This window comes from Austrofundulus limnaeus, unplaced genomic scaffold (genome assembly GCF_001266775.1).
Source record: "Austrofundulus limnaeus strain Quisiro unplaced genomic scaffold, Austrofundulus_limnaeus-1.0 Scaffold22, whole genome shotgun sequence".
Lineage (NCBI taxonomy): Eukaryota > Metazoa > Chordata > Actinopteri > Cyprinodontiformes > Rivulidae > Austrofundulus > Austrofundulus limnaeus.
The window spans coordinates 655,463-671,696 of NW_013952424.1; the positions used below are offsets into that span (position 1 = coordinate 655,463).

The 16,234-nt window shown below is 37.3% G+C and overlaps 2 protein-coding genes across 2 annotated transcripts; both read left to right on the forward strand.

Annotated features, from left to right (window-relative positions):
* Positions 1-178: 178 nt before the first annotated feature.
* LOC106514720 (protein shisa-5) lies at positions 179-11,246 on the forward strand. Its single transcript, XM_014004121.1, has 5 exons — positions 179-302; positions 3,655-3,808; positions 4,491-4,630; positions 7,901-8,131; positions 9,509-11,246. Exons 1-5 carry the CDS (start codon positions 236-238, stop codon positions 9,700-9,702), a joined length of 786 nt encoding a protein of 261 aa, XP_013859575.1. The 5' UTR covers positions 179-235; the 3' UTR covers positions 9,703-11,246.
* Positions 11,247-12,577: 1,331 nt separating this feature from the next.
* On the forward strand, positions 12,578-16,172 carry LOC106514693 (protein shisa-5). The gene is made up of 5 exons (XM_014004091.1): positions 12,578-12,706; positions 12,986-13,142; positions 13,275-13,420; positions 13,981-14,118; positions 16,007-16,172. The coding sequence occupies exons 1-5, from the start codon at positions 12,640-12,642 to the stop codon at positions 16,129-16,131; spliced, it is 633 nt and encodes a 210-aa protein (XP_013859545.1). The 5' UTR covers positions 12,578-12,639; the 3' UTR covers positions 16,132-16,172.
* The last annotated feature ends 62 nt before the right edge of the window (positions 16,173-16,234 follow it).

Consider the following 16,234-nt stretch of genomic DNA (forward strand, 5'->3'; position numbering starts at 1 on the left):
TTTTTTTTTGTATTTAAATATTTGGAACATATACATTGTATGCACTAAGTGTGTGACTGTATGATATGGAATAAGATCACTGTTTATAAAAAGACGCACTTGGCTGGAGACAGGATATTTGGAACCACCTTAAGTAAACAAGAGAAGTGGGCGGAGCTAATCAGATCTGTCTGTCAGTCCACAGCATTCACAGACCCTGCTGCTGCTGTCTGGCACTTTCGTTTCTTCGTACGCCATGGCGGTCGGACTTCCTGCTGTAGCTGTATTATTACTCGGTTCAAGTCTGTCCACTTGTGTACTTGGTAAGTGTGCCTTTTATTATCTGTCTGTGTCTTCACTCGCTTATCTGTGGGTTATCTCCGAAGGTTAGCTTTCAAACAGGTCCAACACGAGACTCCTCGAGCTCGGTACCGTCCGAGAGCTTCGTTGGGTAGAAATCATGTTACTGAAGAGTATTTTATTGTATTATATGTTATTATTATATAACTAGGACTAGAAGAAAATGCATAGTCGGTGTTTTTACGGYTTGAAGGTTGATTTTAGCTAAGACGTAAAATAAAGTCGACATACGGTAACATAACTTAACCTTTCTGTCTGAAACTTCACATTTTTTGTTACCTAAATTGTTTCTTTAAAACTTAAAATGCATTCTGATTGAACCAGAAAAGGTTATTTATTGCACACTTTAAATGACGCCTGTTGCCACGTTTCTGAAACACCGGAATTGTTTTATAAACTGGTTTAACTCCATTGTTCAAATGCATCTACTACCCCCAAATAAATATTTTAAAATCGCTTCTCCTCTAAATAATTTGTAGTTCCTCTTAAAAAAAAACTGTTACAGGAAGTTGGGCAAACTATTAGAGTCGAGGAAATTTAGTTCTGATGGTGGCCTAGTGGTGGGCACAGTTCCCCTAAAGCACTAATAGGGGAACTAATTTCCTGATTAGTGCTTTAGGGCTTTTGCTAATTTTAAAATTTATTAGTGGATTAGCACATGCTAAATTTATAAGCGCTAACTGAGGTCTATAAATGTTATCGATCAACTTTAATGCTAACAGCTGACGGTGAAAGCTGTCACATTTTGTYCATATGTGTGTCTTTTATCCACCAGGTGACAATATATTGACAATATATGAACACAAATACAGCTGTGGAAGGTCAATGATAAATCTTAAGAGAGCAACATGGTAATATGTGTCATGTTGTCTGTTCATGGGTTGRCTGGGTTATTTTAGTGCTTTAGAATTAGCCTTTGCTAAAACTTTCAGTGCGTTAGTGCTTTAGAATTAGGGGACCTAAATATTTGAGTTAGTGCTTTAGAATTAGGGGACCTAAATWTTTGAGTTAGTGCTTTAGAATTAGGGGACCTAAATATTTGAGTTAGTGATTTAGGGCTAGTGGAAAAACATTGTAGATTAGTGCTGCCTACCACTTCTGATAGCTATAGACATCCTCCTTTAATATACATTTTTCACATGCATAAACATTCACATTAAATCTGTCTTTATCTGTATGAACTGGCGGTGTCCAAACTTTTTAACAGGAGCCAAAATTGCGAAGTTGAAAGTACTCAAGAGCCACAAAATGTAAATTTTTGATATATAATTGTGTAAATAAAGTGTTTTTGTTTGTTAAACTTTAAGCAACACTAAACAATATTTTAGCAAAAGGAAAAAAATAGATTAATTTAGGTGAAAAGGGAGTTCTAATATGTTGTAGATTCAAAACATAAAGCAACATTAATCCTAATCGAAGTAAACACTTAATTTGTTACAGATTTTTTTTGTGCTTGGAAAGTACATTTTACTTTATTCATAATGACATAAGTTGTCCAAAATGTTATAGTGTGACAGGGCCTTTAGGTGTGAAGGGAAAATGTTAARGTGGATTGAATTGTAAGTAAATATGCCCACTAGGGGTGCACCAAAAAATCCTTTTACATTAGAATTGTGATTTTCATTTACAAAGATTCATAATCAATTTAAAATATCCCAAAATCGATTTTTTAATAAATAAATAAATAAATAAAAATGAATAAAGCAAACCCGATGGCTGTCAGCCTCCATTTTGTAACTACGTGGGACGTCGTGACGCCATCACGCAGCTGCTTCTGGAACATATGAATGTGCTGACAGCACCAAACCAAAGAGGAAACTACAAAACTGGAGGAAAGAGAGATTCAACTGGCCCTGTCTTCATTAAATCTGAAGATTTGAGCTCATTTAGTTTTTTTACTGAATGAGTCAGAGTTTGACATGAGCGAGGTTTGCAAAATGAAGACTTTTTTGCACTTTGGGAACACGACAAATGGGCTCACATTATCAGTTTTGAATGAAAAATCGATTTTGAATCGAATCGTTGCCCCAAAAATCAGAGTCAAATCAAATCGTGAGAGAGTAAAACATTCCCACCCCTAATGCCCACTCCTTGTCTGAACAATGTCCAATTTCCTCTGACTAAACAGCAATGTTCTTCAAAAACACCTCATATGTTTAGTYGCGCTTTATGAATGACCTAGGGCTGGGTTAAAAATCAATTTAATCGATGTGGATTGATTCTCGTTCAAATTTGGGAAGATCGATTCATAAGTCACAAGATTGATTTTTTTTTTTCCCCACGGGTGTTGTGCGTGGTGAAGCTGCGCGTTTCCTTGTGTGTCACTACTGGCTTGCCATAGTTTACATCCAGTTGACAGTCAGTGCTAATGTTAGCTCCCGACAACAAGTTGTCTGGGGCAAAACAAAAGAAACTACGGAATCATTAACYTTACAGCTGATTCTCAGCTGACCTTAAAGATAGCAGAGACCAGGACAACTTTTGTTCGCAAAGTTTTGCTCTCGGACACGGTAGTGGGAAACAGCAGCTCATTCCGGTGGTCTGAAACTCTTCTCCTGTATATATTTGTTTGAAAGATGTCAGTCTAACAAAATCGTTTAGTTTTGTTACCAATGTTATTTATAAATTTTAGAAACATCTTAATGTAATTCACAGTGGTGGAATGTTTTAGCTGAAGTACTTTTTTTCTTTCTTTCTTCTTAATAAGTTTTACTGAACAGAAGCTAACAAAAACGTTACAAATATACAATTTTCATACGCTCAAAAGAGTGGGCATAAGTATACACTTAATTATCCCACCTCTTCTCCTGTAACCTTATTCCATCACTTCTTAGTGATCAAGAAAATTATTAATTTCTTAAAAAACTTTCTCTTGCAATTCATTTTTAGTTTAAACCCTTTGAAACTTGAGACAGTTTTGTTTCAAGATTAAACTCCAGTTTACAAGTTTGCCCTTTATGTTTATAATTTTACCAATGCACCAAGTTAGAATTAGTTTCTACTATTTGCAGAATTAGTTCCTTTGAGAATGTCTTCTATATCAAAGTAAATGTGTTACTGCGTGATATCCTTAACTAATTTATAAATCAATCAAACTGAATCGTGAATCGTCCTGAATCGTTGTGAATCGAATCGAATCGGGCCCCTGTGAATGGAATCGATTTGGGAAATTTGAATCGATACCCAGCCCTACTCAAACCTCTGCTTTTTTGGTAAAAGTTGATAAATGTTTGTGGCCCTTCTTATATTGTTGGTCCACTATTACAAATTTGTCTTGTGTTGAAGATACATTTCTCTTTCTCTCTTCTGTTACAGCACTGAGTAATGAGTGTAAGTCCTACAGGGATTCTTACGGCGTGYACCATTTTTCTAAGACATGCTTCTTCAATTTTTGCTGTGGAACCTGTAACGATAGGGATTGTTGTAGTGATCCTCGTCGACGGCTGACAGAAGATGCTCAAGATGACTGGTAGTACTCTTTTTGTCACTACACGTACATGTTATTAAGCGCCTGTGAAAAGAAATAAGTGTACCTCATCAAAGGATCTTATCTCACATTAAAATATGTAGTTTACACAGTGAGGCATGTAGACATACAAGGTTTTCTTTGCAGTTTCTATTTGCAGTTTCTGTTTATCTCAAGTAAGCACAGTTGAGATTTTAACAAAAGAAATCACAAACTCCTGACTAACTCAGCATAAATGCTAACATAAAGTTATTTTGTTACAAAGTTCCACCACAGTATGACCCAGTCTTACGACATAAATTGTTGTATCTTAAGTTGAAGGGACATGCATGGCAGTCACCTGAACAGAGATGCATTCTGCACACTGTTGCTATTGTTAGCTGTAGGAAGCTCGTCATCTCAAAGAACCCAAGGGATTATTTTCAGTCATTACACAACCCATCTGATTTATGTTATTTTCCAATTAACATTGCATAAATTTACTGTTGTCTTCAGGAGGAACTTTAATAAACTGCAATACTGGAAAAATGTCATAACCTCTGTTACTTTTAATTAAGCACCATGCATTCTTGCCGTGGTTGTAGTTGCAAAACATATTAGTACAGTTCGTGTAGCATCACAAGTTATAAAGCATCTTGAACTGTGTAACTTCTAAGCTGATAAAGAGATTTTTTTTTTTTTTCAGTGACGAAAGATGGGTTTATGAATCAAGTCCTGCGCCTATGATCGTTGGTATTGTGGGCTCCATTRTCGCTCTCCTCATCTTCATCTGCTGTTGTGTCTGTCCATGCTGCTGCCTGTACAAGATGTGCCGTAAACCACAGCGTAAGTAGTGTTCCACTTTAGGCACTAAAACCACTTTTTTGAGAATGGTTTTTGAAAGCTGCCCCTAAAACAAGTCAAACAAAGGAAAGCGTTGAATCATTCACCACATAAATATATTTTCTAGATTTTACATTTGTCACATTGCCAGCTAAAAACAGAAATACAACTCTGACTATTGGAAATGTACCGATGGTTTCTGTAAATTCAGAGCCATCAGCGATAATTGCTTTGTGGTGTTCTTCTTTGCTGTATTTTACCTTCACTCTCAGCAAAACCCAAGTGTGCTCAGACTAAACCTTTTAGTTAAGGGTATCTTTTATACAGTTTTTTTTTTTTCAGACCAAGTAAAAATACTTAATTTTCGGTCATTGCCACTACTGGGTCCCGATACCATGTAGTTACGCAATAACTTTATAAAGACTTTTATTTTATTAACAACACAAAGTAACCTGAACCTGAAGAACACAGCAAACACTCTGTTGTCTTAAAAATATCTCCAAACTACAGACAGTTTAGCTTTTATTTTTGCACTCAGTTGCTTGCAAAGCTGAAAAGGAAACGACATCACCAAGCATAAAAGTGGTATTGGCCCCAAGTATCTAGGTTAGGGTTTTTATGAGTACATGTATGAGTTTTTGAGGCTAGCAGCGAGCCCAATATTGGTATTAAGACACCATTACTTTTATTAACCTTAATTATTCACATCATTCTACACTGAAAATAAAAACATTTTTTGACCTAAATTAAACAATTGAACATTTTGCTATGGTGTAAAAAGAATTAAACAGAACTTGTATATTTTTATTAGTTAATTTAGATACCAGGCTGGAAAATGATCCCCAAAAAACAAAAACAAAAAGATAATTACAACTCAGTTGATTCTGTCTGTTGACTCCTTTATTGTGTGTTGCAAAGTGTTGCTGCACATGTGTAGATTTCCTGTACACAACCAGTAAATACCACATTTTCAAGCGCCTTTAAAGCTGGCAGTCACACTCTGTGTCTTTTGTCTTATTCAGAAGAATTCACACTTTTGGTTCCCTGTGTGTTGGAGGGTTTTTCTGTATAGTTTTGAAATGGAACGTCAGGGGACTCGTTTTTGGACTGTCGGCCCACCCACCACATGACTTTCATTACTGCAGGGTTTGGGCTGGCTAATTACATAGACACTAAAACCCCGAGAGCGAACTGAGCTCATGTTTGAGAAGAAGTAACGTGTGAAGTGTGATATACAAGGTTGTATTCTGTAGGCTGATGATACCATATTTAGTCATTAAAGATAATTATAGTTTAGGTGTTTATGCCAAAGTTTGATGTCACTGTAGTTGTATAACTGGAGGAATTATACCCTCACTTAGTTTTTGCTGCTGCTTTTTTCCAAGCTGTGAATTTAAACATGTTAAAATTACTGATTACTCATTAGATTTCTCCATGCTGTTCAAGATGAAAACATACAGTAGTTTCTGATAAAGAATTTTTTTTAAGTATCAAGGTATGTCTTTTCTACTGAAGTGTCATCAAATAGCATTATTACAAAACAGTAGTTGTTTTGTTTTCTTAAATGTCAGATTTTCTGTCCTAATTGTGCAGTAAGTGATCACTTTGTAAAATATTTACATATGTAAATATATGCTGGGTTTGTCTGCTGTTTTGGTTGTGGCAGTAAGTTTTTTTTAACAGTATGTGCAATATAAAAAAGAAGAAAGGTAATAAAGACAAGCAAATTGGAAGATTATGTAAAAGTTTAATAGTAAAAATTTTCTGCTTGAGCAAAGTCCCTGGAAACTGTTGTTTTTAGTCAAGCTTATTTATTCCACATTCTTTCAATTGATGGAACTAGTTATTTTTTAGCCATTTTGTCCAAATGGAGTTAAATGATGAAACAGTTGTGGTGGAGAGACTCAAACTCAGTGAGGCTTCTTCAGCTCAGACTGCCGTCTGTCGGGATCAGATCCAGGAATGTGCAGAGGGTGATTCATTGTTTCCACGACAACCACAGGGAAAAAAAAACCTCAGGGATGTTTTCCGTCATTTACAGGAAGTGGTTGTGACGACTCCCACTCTGTTAAAACACACACACACGCAGTCAGTGGTGTTACGCACCTCTTTCTTTCTTCACAGCTCGTCCTTCTTTTAACAGCCCCGTCTCGGTTTGACTTGACATGTAAAATATTAGAGACCTTGAAAAGTCTCAAGTCTGTGTCTCGGTTTTGGCAAATACGGATTAAATTGAAACTATTGTAAAATAAGAAGAATGCATAAAAGTAACCAAAAAAATTAACTTTGAAAAAARGCTCTTTTTTGTGGTAAATAATAATCAGAATAACACAATGTTTGCCAAATAAAATGCTGAAGAACAACAGTTCATTTTTAAGTCTAAGTGAAGTAATATGTAGCCCATCATATGAAAATGAGGATTAAGTCAAGTTTGTTCAAAATGATCCAAGTACATTTTCAGATTCTTGGCTTTAAAAGCTACATTTTGATACCTGGATCATTCTGATATCATAAGTTTATCCAGAGATATGACTTCATTTGTCTTGTTGGTTACGATAACACATTACTGTTTAGTCTGAATCCTAATTTTACATACATTTATTGAGTAATTTTTGATGTTAATATAAAGAGTAAACCTCAAATATTATTTGTATGTTAAGATTTCCCAGTTGGAAAGAAACAAAGACTTTGCTAGCTCACAGGGAAAAATTCAAAATTTAAGGCGTTTTTCCTCAAAAACAGGTTTTCTGTTGCTACTGCTAAAATAATGCTTCAAATTTTTTTTAGGATTATATTTCAGACAGTTCATTCAAGTGATATATTTATAAGGCATTAATTCATTATATTTTGACAAAATGCAATTTTTGCACTCATTTAAATCAAAACCCTATATCTGCCTGTTTCTCCACATTCCACTTTTGGACTTAATCCTCATTTCGATGTGATGGGTCACATATTTGACGTAACACTTAAATCAGCGTTGAAATCATATGATTTCTCAGCTTTTTGTCAGGTGTCATGTTTGTTTTTAAACAGCTGGGTAAAAGCAGAAGTGGGGGTGTATAGTTAGAACAAATGTGTGACTTCTCAAGGTTAAATTTTGGAACACGTTGGTTTGATCACAAAGTAAAACTTGTAGTCTTTGAGTCTAAGATACAGAGTAGGATAGAGTAGGGGCAGTTGTAAATTTGTCTGTCTGTTGTTAACCATATTTTCCTATATATTTCCTGTTTATACATATAAATTTTTTCCCTTAAATTTGCTTGCTTACAGCTGTGGTAACAACCACCACCCACACCACAGTGGTTACCACCAATCCTCAGCAATACCCCCGGCAGCCAACTGCAGCGTCTGGTCCTCCTCCTCAGCCCTACCAGGGGGTTCAGTATCCACCTTATCAGCCTATACCAGTGCAGCCGGGCTATGGAACTCAAGGCACGCCAGCGGCACCTTACCAGGGACAGCCATTTGCTCCGGGACCACCACCAACGTATCAGGAAGCCAGTGAGTACCAGAAAGTATCACATCTTGTTTCCAGGACCGCAGTCTCGTTCCTGTTTCTACATTTATTTACCTTTTTTTACCCACCTTTCCTGTCTGGGTTGTGGGCAGCTGCTGCCAGTTTCCTGCAGTTGCAGTAAGAGAGATGGGGTATACTATGGGCAAGTCACATCTTCATCACAGGGACACAGGAAAAACTGTGTTGTCTTGCCACCATTGCTTTTTATAATGTCGCAGGGCACGATACAGCATTGTGTTACGTGGTGCTTCAAAATGGCAGTAGCAGAAGTGGATTTACCACTGCCAAAATATATAGAGATTTTGTTTTAAAAAAAAGTTTACGGTGTGTTAAAGGGACCACGATTAGTTGTAACATTAAACTTTATATAATAAACATACAGTCAAAAATACTGTAGGCTGTTTACTTTTTTATAATTTTTCAAAATATATATTTAACACGGACGGGGCCATTTTATTTACACACAAAGCATTCTGAGTAAATAATGACGTGGATAGGTCCTCGGTGTGAGGCTGCTAGCGAGCTATATCCACCCGGAAGGTTAATCTTGGACAATATCTGATGATTGTCTCTTTTAAATGAAACCAGAGAGCGCTGACAGAGAGGAGAAGGTAGAAATGACTCAGCCTGGAACTGAAAATATGGATGGAGGACAAAAGAGCTGCTTCATGGAAGAAGAACCTCAGCTTAGCCTGTTAGCTTTGGCCCTGATGCTATCACCATATATATATGAATTAGCTCAGTGCTACACATTCTCCTCTTGTCACAGAGGTCCTCCATCCACATGACAGAGAGTGAAACGCAAAAATGACTCAGCTGCAACCGAAAATATGGATGGAGGACCTCAGTTTAGCTTGTTTGTCGTGCTAGCRCTGAGCTAATACATATAAGGCAATATAGCGCTAGCGCAAAGGCTAACAGGCTAAGCTGAGGTTCTTCTTCCATGAAGCAGCTCTGTTGTCCTCCATCTATATTTTCTGTTACAGGCTGAGTCATTTCTACCTTCTCCTCTCTGTCAACGCTCTCTGGTTTCATTTAAAAGAGACTATCGTCAGATATTGTTCAAGATTAATCTTCAGGGTGGATATAGCTCGCTCACACCGAGGACCTATCCACGTCATCATTTACTCAAGAATGCTTTGTGTGTAAATAAAATGGCTCCGTCCGTGTTACAATATATTTTAAAAAATTTACAAAACTGACCAGCCTACAGTATTTTTACGGACTTCATTTTACAGTTAAAATATGTTTATCAAATAAAGTTTAATGTTACAACTAATCGTGGATCCCTTTAAAAAAACAGTTGTGGTTAAAATAGTTTCATTCCTTTTTAATTTTCATGCTTTTCTTTCCATTTCCAGCTGGTCCTGCCTACCCACCCCAGCCAATGCCTTACAGCCAGGCGGCTTACGGACCCGGACAGCCACCGTACCCTATGCACCCACCTACCCAGCCTCAGCCTCAGCCTCAGCCAAATGTTCCACCCACTCAGATGGACTACTTGTCCCAGCCAGCATACAACCCGGATTTTGTTGCTCCACCCAAGATTCAATAAGAAACCTCAGTGCCACATTTTCAACCACAAACATGCCGCTACGTTTTAAAACGTAGCTGGGCTGGGAAAAATGTCTTTTATTACAGATGAGCAATTCCACATCTTGCTTCATTCASTCTGTTGGGAGCTCCCTTGCGTAGTCATTCTAGTGGAAACGTTTACACCTTTTGGCTCTATGTTGCATGTTCTTGCTGTATAGGTAAACGTGGTGAGATTGTCTGTTGCCATTTTTTTTCTTTTTTGTTTTATTTGTTTTTGTCAACTTGGCGAGTGAAACATGAAACCACTGTAAGTTTTTAGTGTTTTAAAGCATATTTGAACTTTTCTGAAAATGCCTCAAACCTTCCTGTTTGCCTTTCATTTTTCTGWTTTGGTGACATAACTTAAGAGATGTTTTCACATCCATGCCAGTCATCTCATAAGTATTTGCCGCTCTATTGCAAAAGTGCTTTCAACGTTTATTTCTTCCTGTAAGCACATTTCTTTTTTTGTAGTGTTGTAAAGTGTGTGCTGTATCCTGTAGTACATTTTCAGTACTTGTTGTTTTGTGAACAAACCAAGTCTAATATTCATGACTGATGCTSACATCAGCAGAGGGAATGAGCAGTTTCATATTAAAAACTCCAGTAAAAGGGACAAAGTCAACTCAGCAGATCTTTGCACATAAAGAATATTTAGTTTTGTGCTCATCTACATAGTTCATTTAAAACAAAGTAGTTTTATTTTTCCAGATCTCATCGCACGTAAATCATCCAAAATGCATCGACAGTTTTACCTGGGAAGATTTCTTCCCTTATCAGTCTACCAAACATTTTGTCAAACTCAAAAAGGAGAAGCGTTACGCTTATGGCAAAAAATAATTTGTGCCTTCAAAGCAAGGTTCTAATTTTTGAGCACTTTAAAATATTTTTGTTCTACTTATTTCTAAATGTTGAAACTCCTGCTGGGTCATGTCAGTTTTGTTATCTGGGCTTGTGTTCAAACTATTTCCAAAGGACTGTTTTGTGGTTCCCTCTGTTAGAGCAGTTTTAATTGTGTGATTTATTTACAAATGTTTTAACTAACAGGCCACCGTTTTTTTTTTCTTTGCTCACAAAAAATAACCCTGAAATTGGATTTTAAAAGTGACTTTTTCTTGTGATTCAGGTGATCAGACATTGATTGTGTTTCTTTGTTGAGCTCAGTTTTTGCTTTTTTTTAAAAATATTTACTCATTGACCTTTTTTTTGTCTCAAGCCTTAATGGTCATGCAGCCTTCTAATGTCAGTTTTGATTTGTATCAAGATGTTCATTTGTCTTTTTTTTAATACGAGTGAGGATGTTTGTTTTTTTCATCATCTACAATTCATTTGCTGATCTGAAAATCATAGGGTCAACAGGTTTAACAGAAGTTTATAAAGTACATGTTTTTGTTTTATTTTTGTAAATTTTACGTTCTTGTTGTTGAATGGGACTGGGATATGGACATTCTCAGCAGCTCTGAGCTAAAGTGAACAACAAAGTAACAGTGAATACATTAAAAAGACCACCTAAACGTTCAAAAAGTTGTGGCTTAATTTTTTTATATTGGTTTGGAAGAGACAAAATGGAACATTATACACTACGGTAATTTAATGAACTGTCATTAAGGAGCGTTTTCTTGAACAAATTGTTAGCTGAACAAAGTTTTATTTTTTCCCAAAGCTCAACTCGATTTAAAGAAACCCTTTACTTGTACTGTATGTTCAGTGGTCGCTGTTTATGGAGCAAAAGATGACATGGAGTCTGAAATACAGGAACTGTGGTGGCAGTCGTGGAAAAAGAAGGGAAAAAAAAGCATGTGTGGTAACAGACACCAGAGACCCAGAATCTGTTGAGTCACAGTTTGAAAGTGTGATAACTTCCTTTTCGGAGGAATAGAAAGAGAACTCTGAGTGGACTAAATTTAACTGAGTTTTTTCACAAGATTAGTGTAAAAAAAAAGACACACTGGGTGGAGAAGAAAACTAGTTCAGAGCAAAACTGGGTGGGGTCAGATGCTGAAGTCACATGCTGCGCATTAGAATAAAAAAAAAAGAAAACAGCAAAGTTGGAACTTAAAAATTGTGGCTCAAGTTTCTGTAGGAACTGAATTTATTTCTCACGTTTCTCATTTATCAAAAGTTTCAGTATTGGATAAAAATAAACAAGCAATGTAAAATTACTACAATTAAACCACTCATGTTGTCAATGAGCCATGAAAGTTGTATTACTGATCTCTTAGTGTGCATGTCACACTAGATGTCAGGATTTTTTGTTAAAGCATTGGGACATTTTTACCAATCATAAAATTTCCTTTATCAAAAGGCTTATTTACGTAAGTACCTGAATAAATGGTAAAATTGAGTAAATCTAGCTTAAAGTTGTGCTCAAAACAACAAAAGTGTTTGAAAATATAGAGGAAAACTAACATTTGAGCAAGCATGTGTTCTGCTTTTACATTTGCCTCCGTTCAGACCAAACCTGTTTGTGACTGTTTGTTTTAGCCTAATTTGTCTGGGGCGTTTTACTTCAGATTCCTAAGTGTTTTTTTAAACTTGTTTACTTTTTTATTTTTAACAATACACTTTTATTTAACGGTATAAATCCCATTGAGCTTACAGGCCTCATTTTCAAGGTAGGCCTGGGCCTGAAGGCAGCATGCTTACTTGGATTGAATACCTGGAGAAAGAGACAGAAACAGAAAGAAATCCACCAAACTTCACACGGGAAGACCCCAAAGCTAGAATCAAGGTTAATAAAGAAAAGGAGAAAAGAAAAAAGTTCAGCTCGCAGTCTTGTGTTTTGGTAAATGTTTCCTATGTAGTTTAGGAATGTGGTTGGGTCAGTTGTTAGAGGGTGGGACAAACATACAGGTTGAGACAGTTGATTCACTGTAGTGTCAAACACATTTCTGTAGCACACTGGCTCATCGAAGTCATGGTTTCAAGGGTTAGGTCGAGCATTTTATGTGTTTTTTGTTTGCTCCTGATCCAGGCAGTTTGGGGTGAGTGTAACTTCCTATTTTACGATTTCATACAGTCGGGTGTTTTACACAATTTAGTCACATGACAGCTATTGCAAACTGAAACCAACCTGGAGATGTCAAGAGTGCCCAGGTTGTGTGCTGAGCGTTGTGTGGTTTCATACAACTAGAAGAACAGTTATGTTTCTTTCATACGTCAACAGGACTTCTGGTTCATCAATATTTTTAGATGTTCCTTTCATTTTACCCTCATCTCTGTGAATCAGTGTCATATCTTTAACCAGTCTTTGTGTCTTACAGCTGATATCTGCACAGGCTACTGGGGCCAAAATGGTATATTTTATAATGACCAGCAGTGTAGCAAGTACTGCTGTGGAAATTGCAATTATAAAGTCTGCTGCAGCAACAAGAACCTCAGACTGACTGAAGAAGCACAAAGACAGTGTCCATCAAACAGGTGTGGCTCTGTTTTACAACAATTTATCTTAACAAGTTGTTTAAACGTATTTAATTGTATGAACTGGATTGTTCATTCATCACGTGACGTCACGTGAAATGCTTTCTCTTTTCTCCCCCTCTTGTTTTGAAGACCTTTCGACATTGGTTTGATTGTGGGAATCACGTGTGCTGTTGTTATTCCTGTAATGCTCGGTGTGACCCTCATCGTTTGCTGTGTCTCTCCTCACTGTTTGATCTACAAGTGCTGCAGAAAAAGACACAACCAAAGGCAGACAAGTAAGACACAATATCGACCGCACTTCAGCCGGGGCCAGCTTGTTTCTACACAGAAGCAAATAAGAAGGAATTATGTTATAATTTCCACAATGTCCAACTTATCCTGATTATTTTTGTTTTACTTAAAACAAGAGATGCACAATATGTCTGTTTTGGCCGATATTGGTCATTTTTTTAGAATATCAGTATCGGTCCGATAAGTAAAAATGGGCCAATTTTAACGTCTGATATTGTTTTCCCACTTTTTAGCTTTGTGTTTCTGTTTTGGGAGGTGACATGGTTGATCAAGTGGTATTTCTTTGATCATAATAGTGCTGTGCAGCCAGGAATAACTGAAGTAGAGAGTGTGTTTGTATAATATCGGTAAATATTATTGTCTAAAATTGGATATCGATATCGGCTGAAATTTCCATATTTGCACATTCCTACTTAAAACTGATATTGGTGTGTCCAAGGAAATAATAATAATAATAATTATTATTTCTCTTTTAAAGTGCTCAACCAAATTAGCATTCCTGCAAATTGTTTTTCAGTCAAATTTATGTGATTTTCTTATGTAGGTGTAACAAACACCACAGTCAACACACCTCAGTCTCCACACTCTCCTTCTGGACATCAACCAACCTATGCAGGCTATCAGTCCGTGCCAGGACATGAGGGTATGCCTTCAGCACCGCCCCCATCATATCTGGAGATCAGTAAGTTGTTAAAACATTAATATTTAAAAACTTGACTTTAATATTTATTGATAGATGCTAATACAAAATGTCTACCAACATGTTAAAGAAACTATTAAATAAAAAAAACATTTTAAATCAAATGATGGCTTATTTATCAGTGTTTGTATCTATTCTCACTTCAAATTTGACAAAAGGTATTGGGAAGATTTGTTTTTATGTTTAAAATTTACTTCTAACTTAAACGTAGCACAAAAAGAAAGACAATTTGTGTTTGGTAATAGTTTCTTTGTCGTGGCAATGCTTCTTGGCAAAAAATTCTTATACCATTGTAAAGCCTGGTAATTTTCCTTTTAAATGGCGCTGCATTTGTAAGGAACACACATATTTGAGGGATGAGCAGTAGAGCTGAGTATGTGAGTTGCGCACATGAAAAAAAAAAATCAAATAATCCGCTATTGTGAAACAGATTGTTTTTCTGTTGCTATTGACATTTGTTTTGAGCTTCTGGTTCCCCCAGCGGACCATGTGAGCACGGACCCTGGTGTCTACTCCAAGAATTGTCATGCCATGTTTGACTGATCTGGATAGGGCTCATCCTATGGGACAAATTGAAGCTGGTGTTTCACAAATCCAAGTTGCAACATTATTTGGACTGAGCCCCAGAACCATCTCTAAATTGAAGGCTTAGTTCCATGACTGGGGTTGTCAGAGACAGACCGTGAAGTGGATGTCCAAAGAAGATGATACCCCAAGATGTTGGTTTGCTCAACCTGTCAGGACGTGGGTACAATAATCCGTCTTCTACAGCTTTGCAGTCAGTGTTTGCGGGACAAATTGGCCGACAGCTCTCTGCCCAAACAATCAAGAACAGAGTACATGCAGTGAATCTCCGGTTTCATCGGGCAACCAGGAGGCCTGCCACAACTGCCCTTCGCCATCAGTTCCATTTGCATTCGTGTTGGCAACACGTGCACTGGAGCCTGAACATGTGGACGAACGTTATGTTCAGTGATGAGTCCAGATCCTGCTTATGACAGTTAGATCATAGGGTGAAAGTGTAGAGAAAATGTGAAATGGAGAACACTATGCTGATTCCTGCACCGATAGAGTAACATCTTTTGGTAGAAGCAGTGCAACTGAACTCTCTCCTCCAAGATGACAACGCTCCCCCCCACCCCCCACAGAGCGTGGTTTATCAGAGTCCAGAATGAGAGTGGAGCGAATGGAATGGTCTGCCAGCAGTCCTGACCTCAGTCCCATTAAACACTTGTTGGATCAGCTTGGCTGTGCTGTTCGTACCAGAGGGAACAACACAACCACGCTGGCTGACTTGTGACAAATACTGGTTGAGGAATGGGATGCCACAGCAGTGTGTGAACCAGGCTGGTGAGCTGCATGAGTGGGCTGTTGTGGCTGTGTATGGTTCTTCCACACGCTACTGAGGCTCCTGTTTGTTAAATTAATAAATTGTTAAATTGCCGATTTGTCTTGTTTCTTCAAACGTCAACTGTCCAGTCCACCAAACACCAAGCGAGCCAATGGCAGAATAAGCTGTTTGACAATAGCAGAGAGGATTTGGCAAACTTTTCATGTGCACAACCCACACACTCAACAACTGCTCATCCCTCATATGCATGTTCCTTACAAATGTGGCACCATTTAAAAGAGAAATTAACAAGCTTTCCCAAACATGAGATTTATTGGCAAGAAGAATTTCTTTTTGAGCAAAATACATATTATTCATGATAAAATAATAACAAATATATCTTTACCCAGTCATTTTACTATAAACTACATTTCATAAACTCACTTGGCAATCTGTGAGTGAGAAGCTTCATAATAAAGTATAAAGTAAGATTCAGCTTTCTCAGAATAACAAATAATTAGTTGTTTATCATCTTTCCAGCTGCACCAGCCTCCTTCCCACAAGGACATCCCCTCCACCCTCTCAGCCAACCTGAGTCACCTCCTCCATATTCAGAAGAAATTGACCAGCCGCCATACAACCCGTCTTATGCATCACAGCCCTGAGTTCAGGACCACTGACCTGGTTAAAGTCAATTCCAAAAGTATTATTAACGTGTGAAGTGTTTTGACTGTCATTTTATTTGTAGTTTTCTGCTTAAGGTGGGGG

Excerpts from the sequence above, each read along its gene's own strand:
- LOC106514693 (XM_014004091.1), top strand. The coding sequence starts at position 12,640 with ATGGTTTCAAGGGTTAGGTCGAGCATTTTATGTGTTTTTTGTTTGCTC. Across the intron at positions 12,707-12,985 it reads CCTGATCCAGGCAGTTTGGG|CTGATATCTGCACAGGCTAC; the intron begins GTGAGTGTAACT and ends TGTGTCTTACAG. Across the intron at positions 13,421-13,980 it reads ACACAACCAAAGGCAGACAA|GTGTAACAAACACCACAGTC; the intron begins GTAAGACACAAT and ends TTTCTTATGTAG.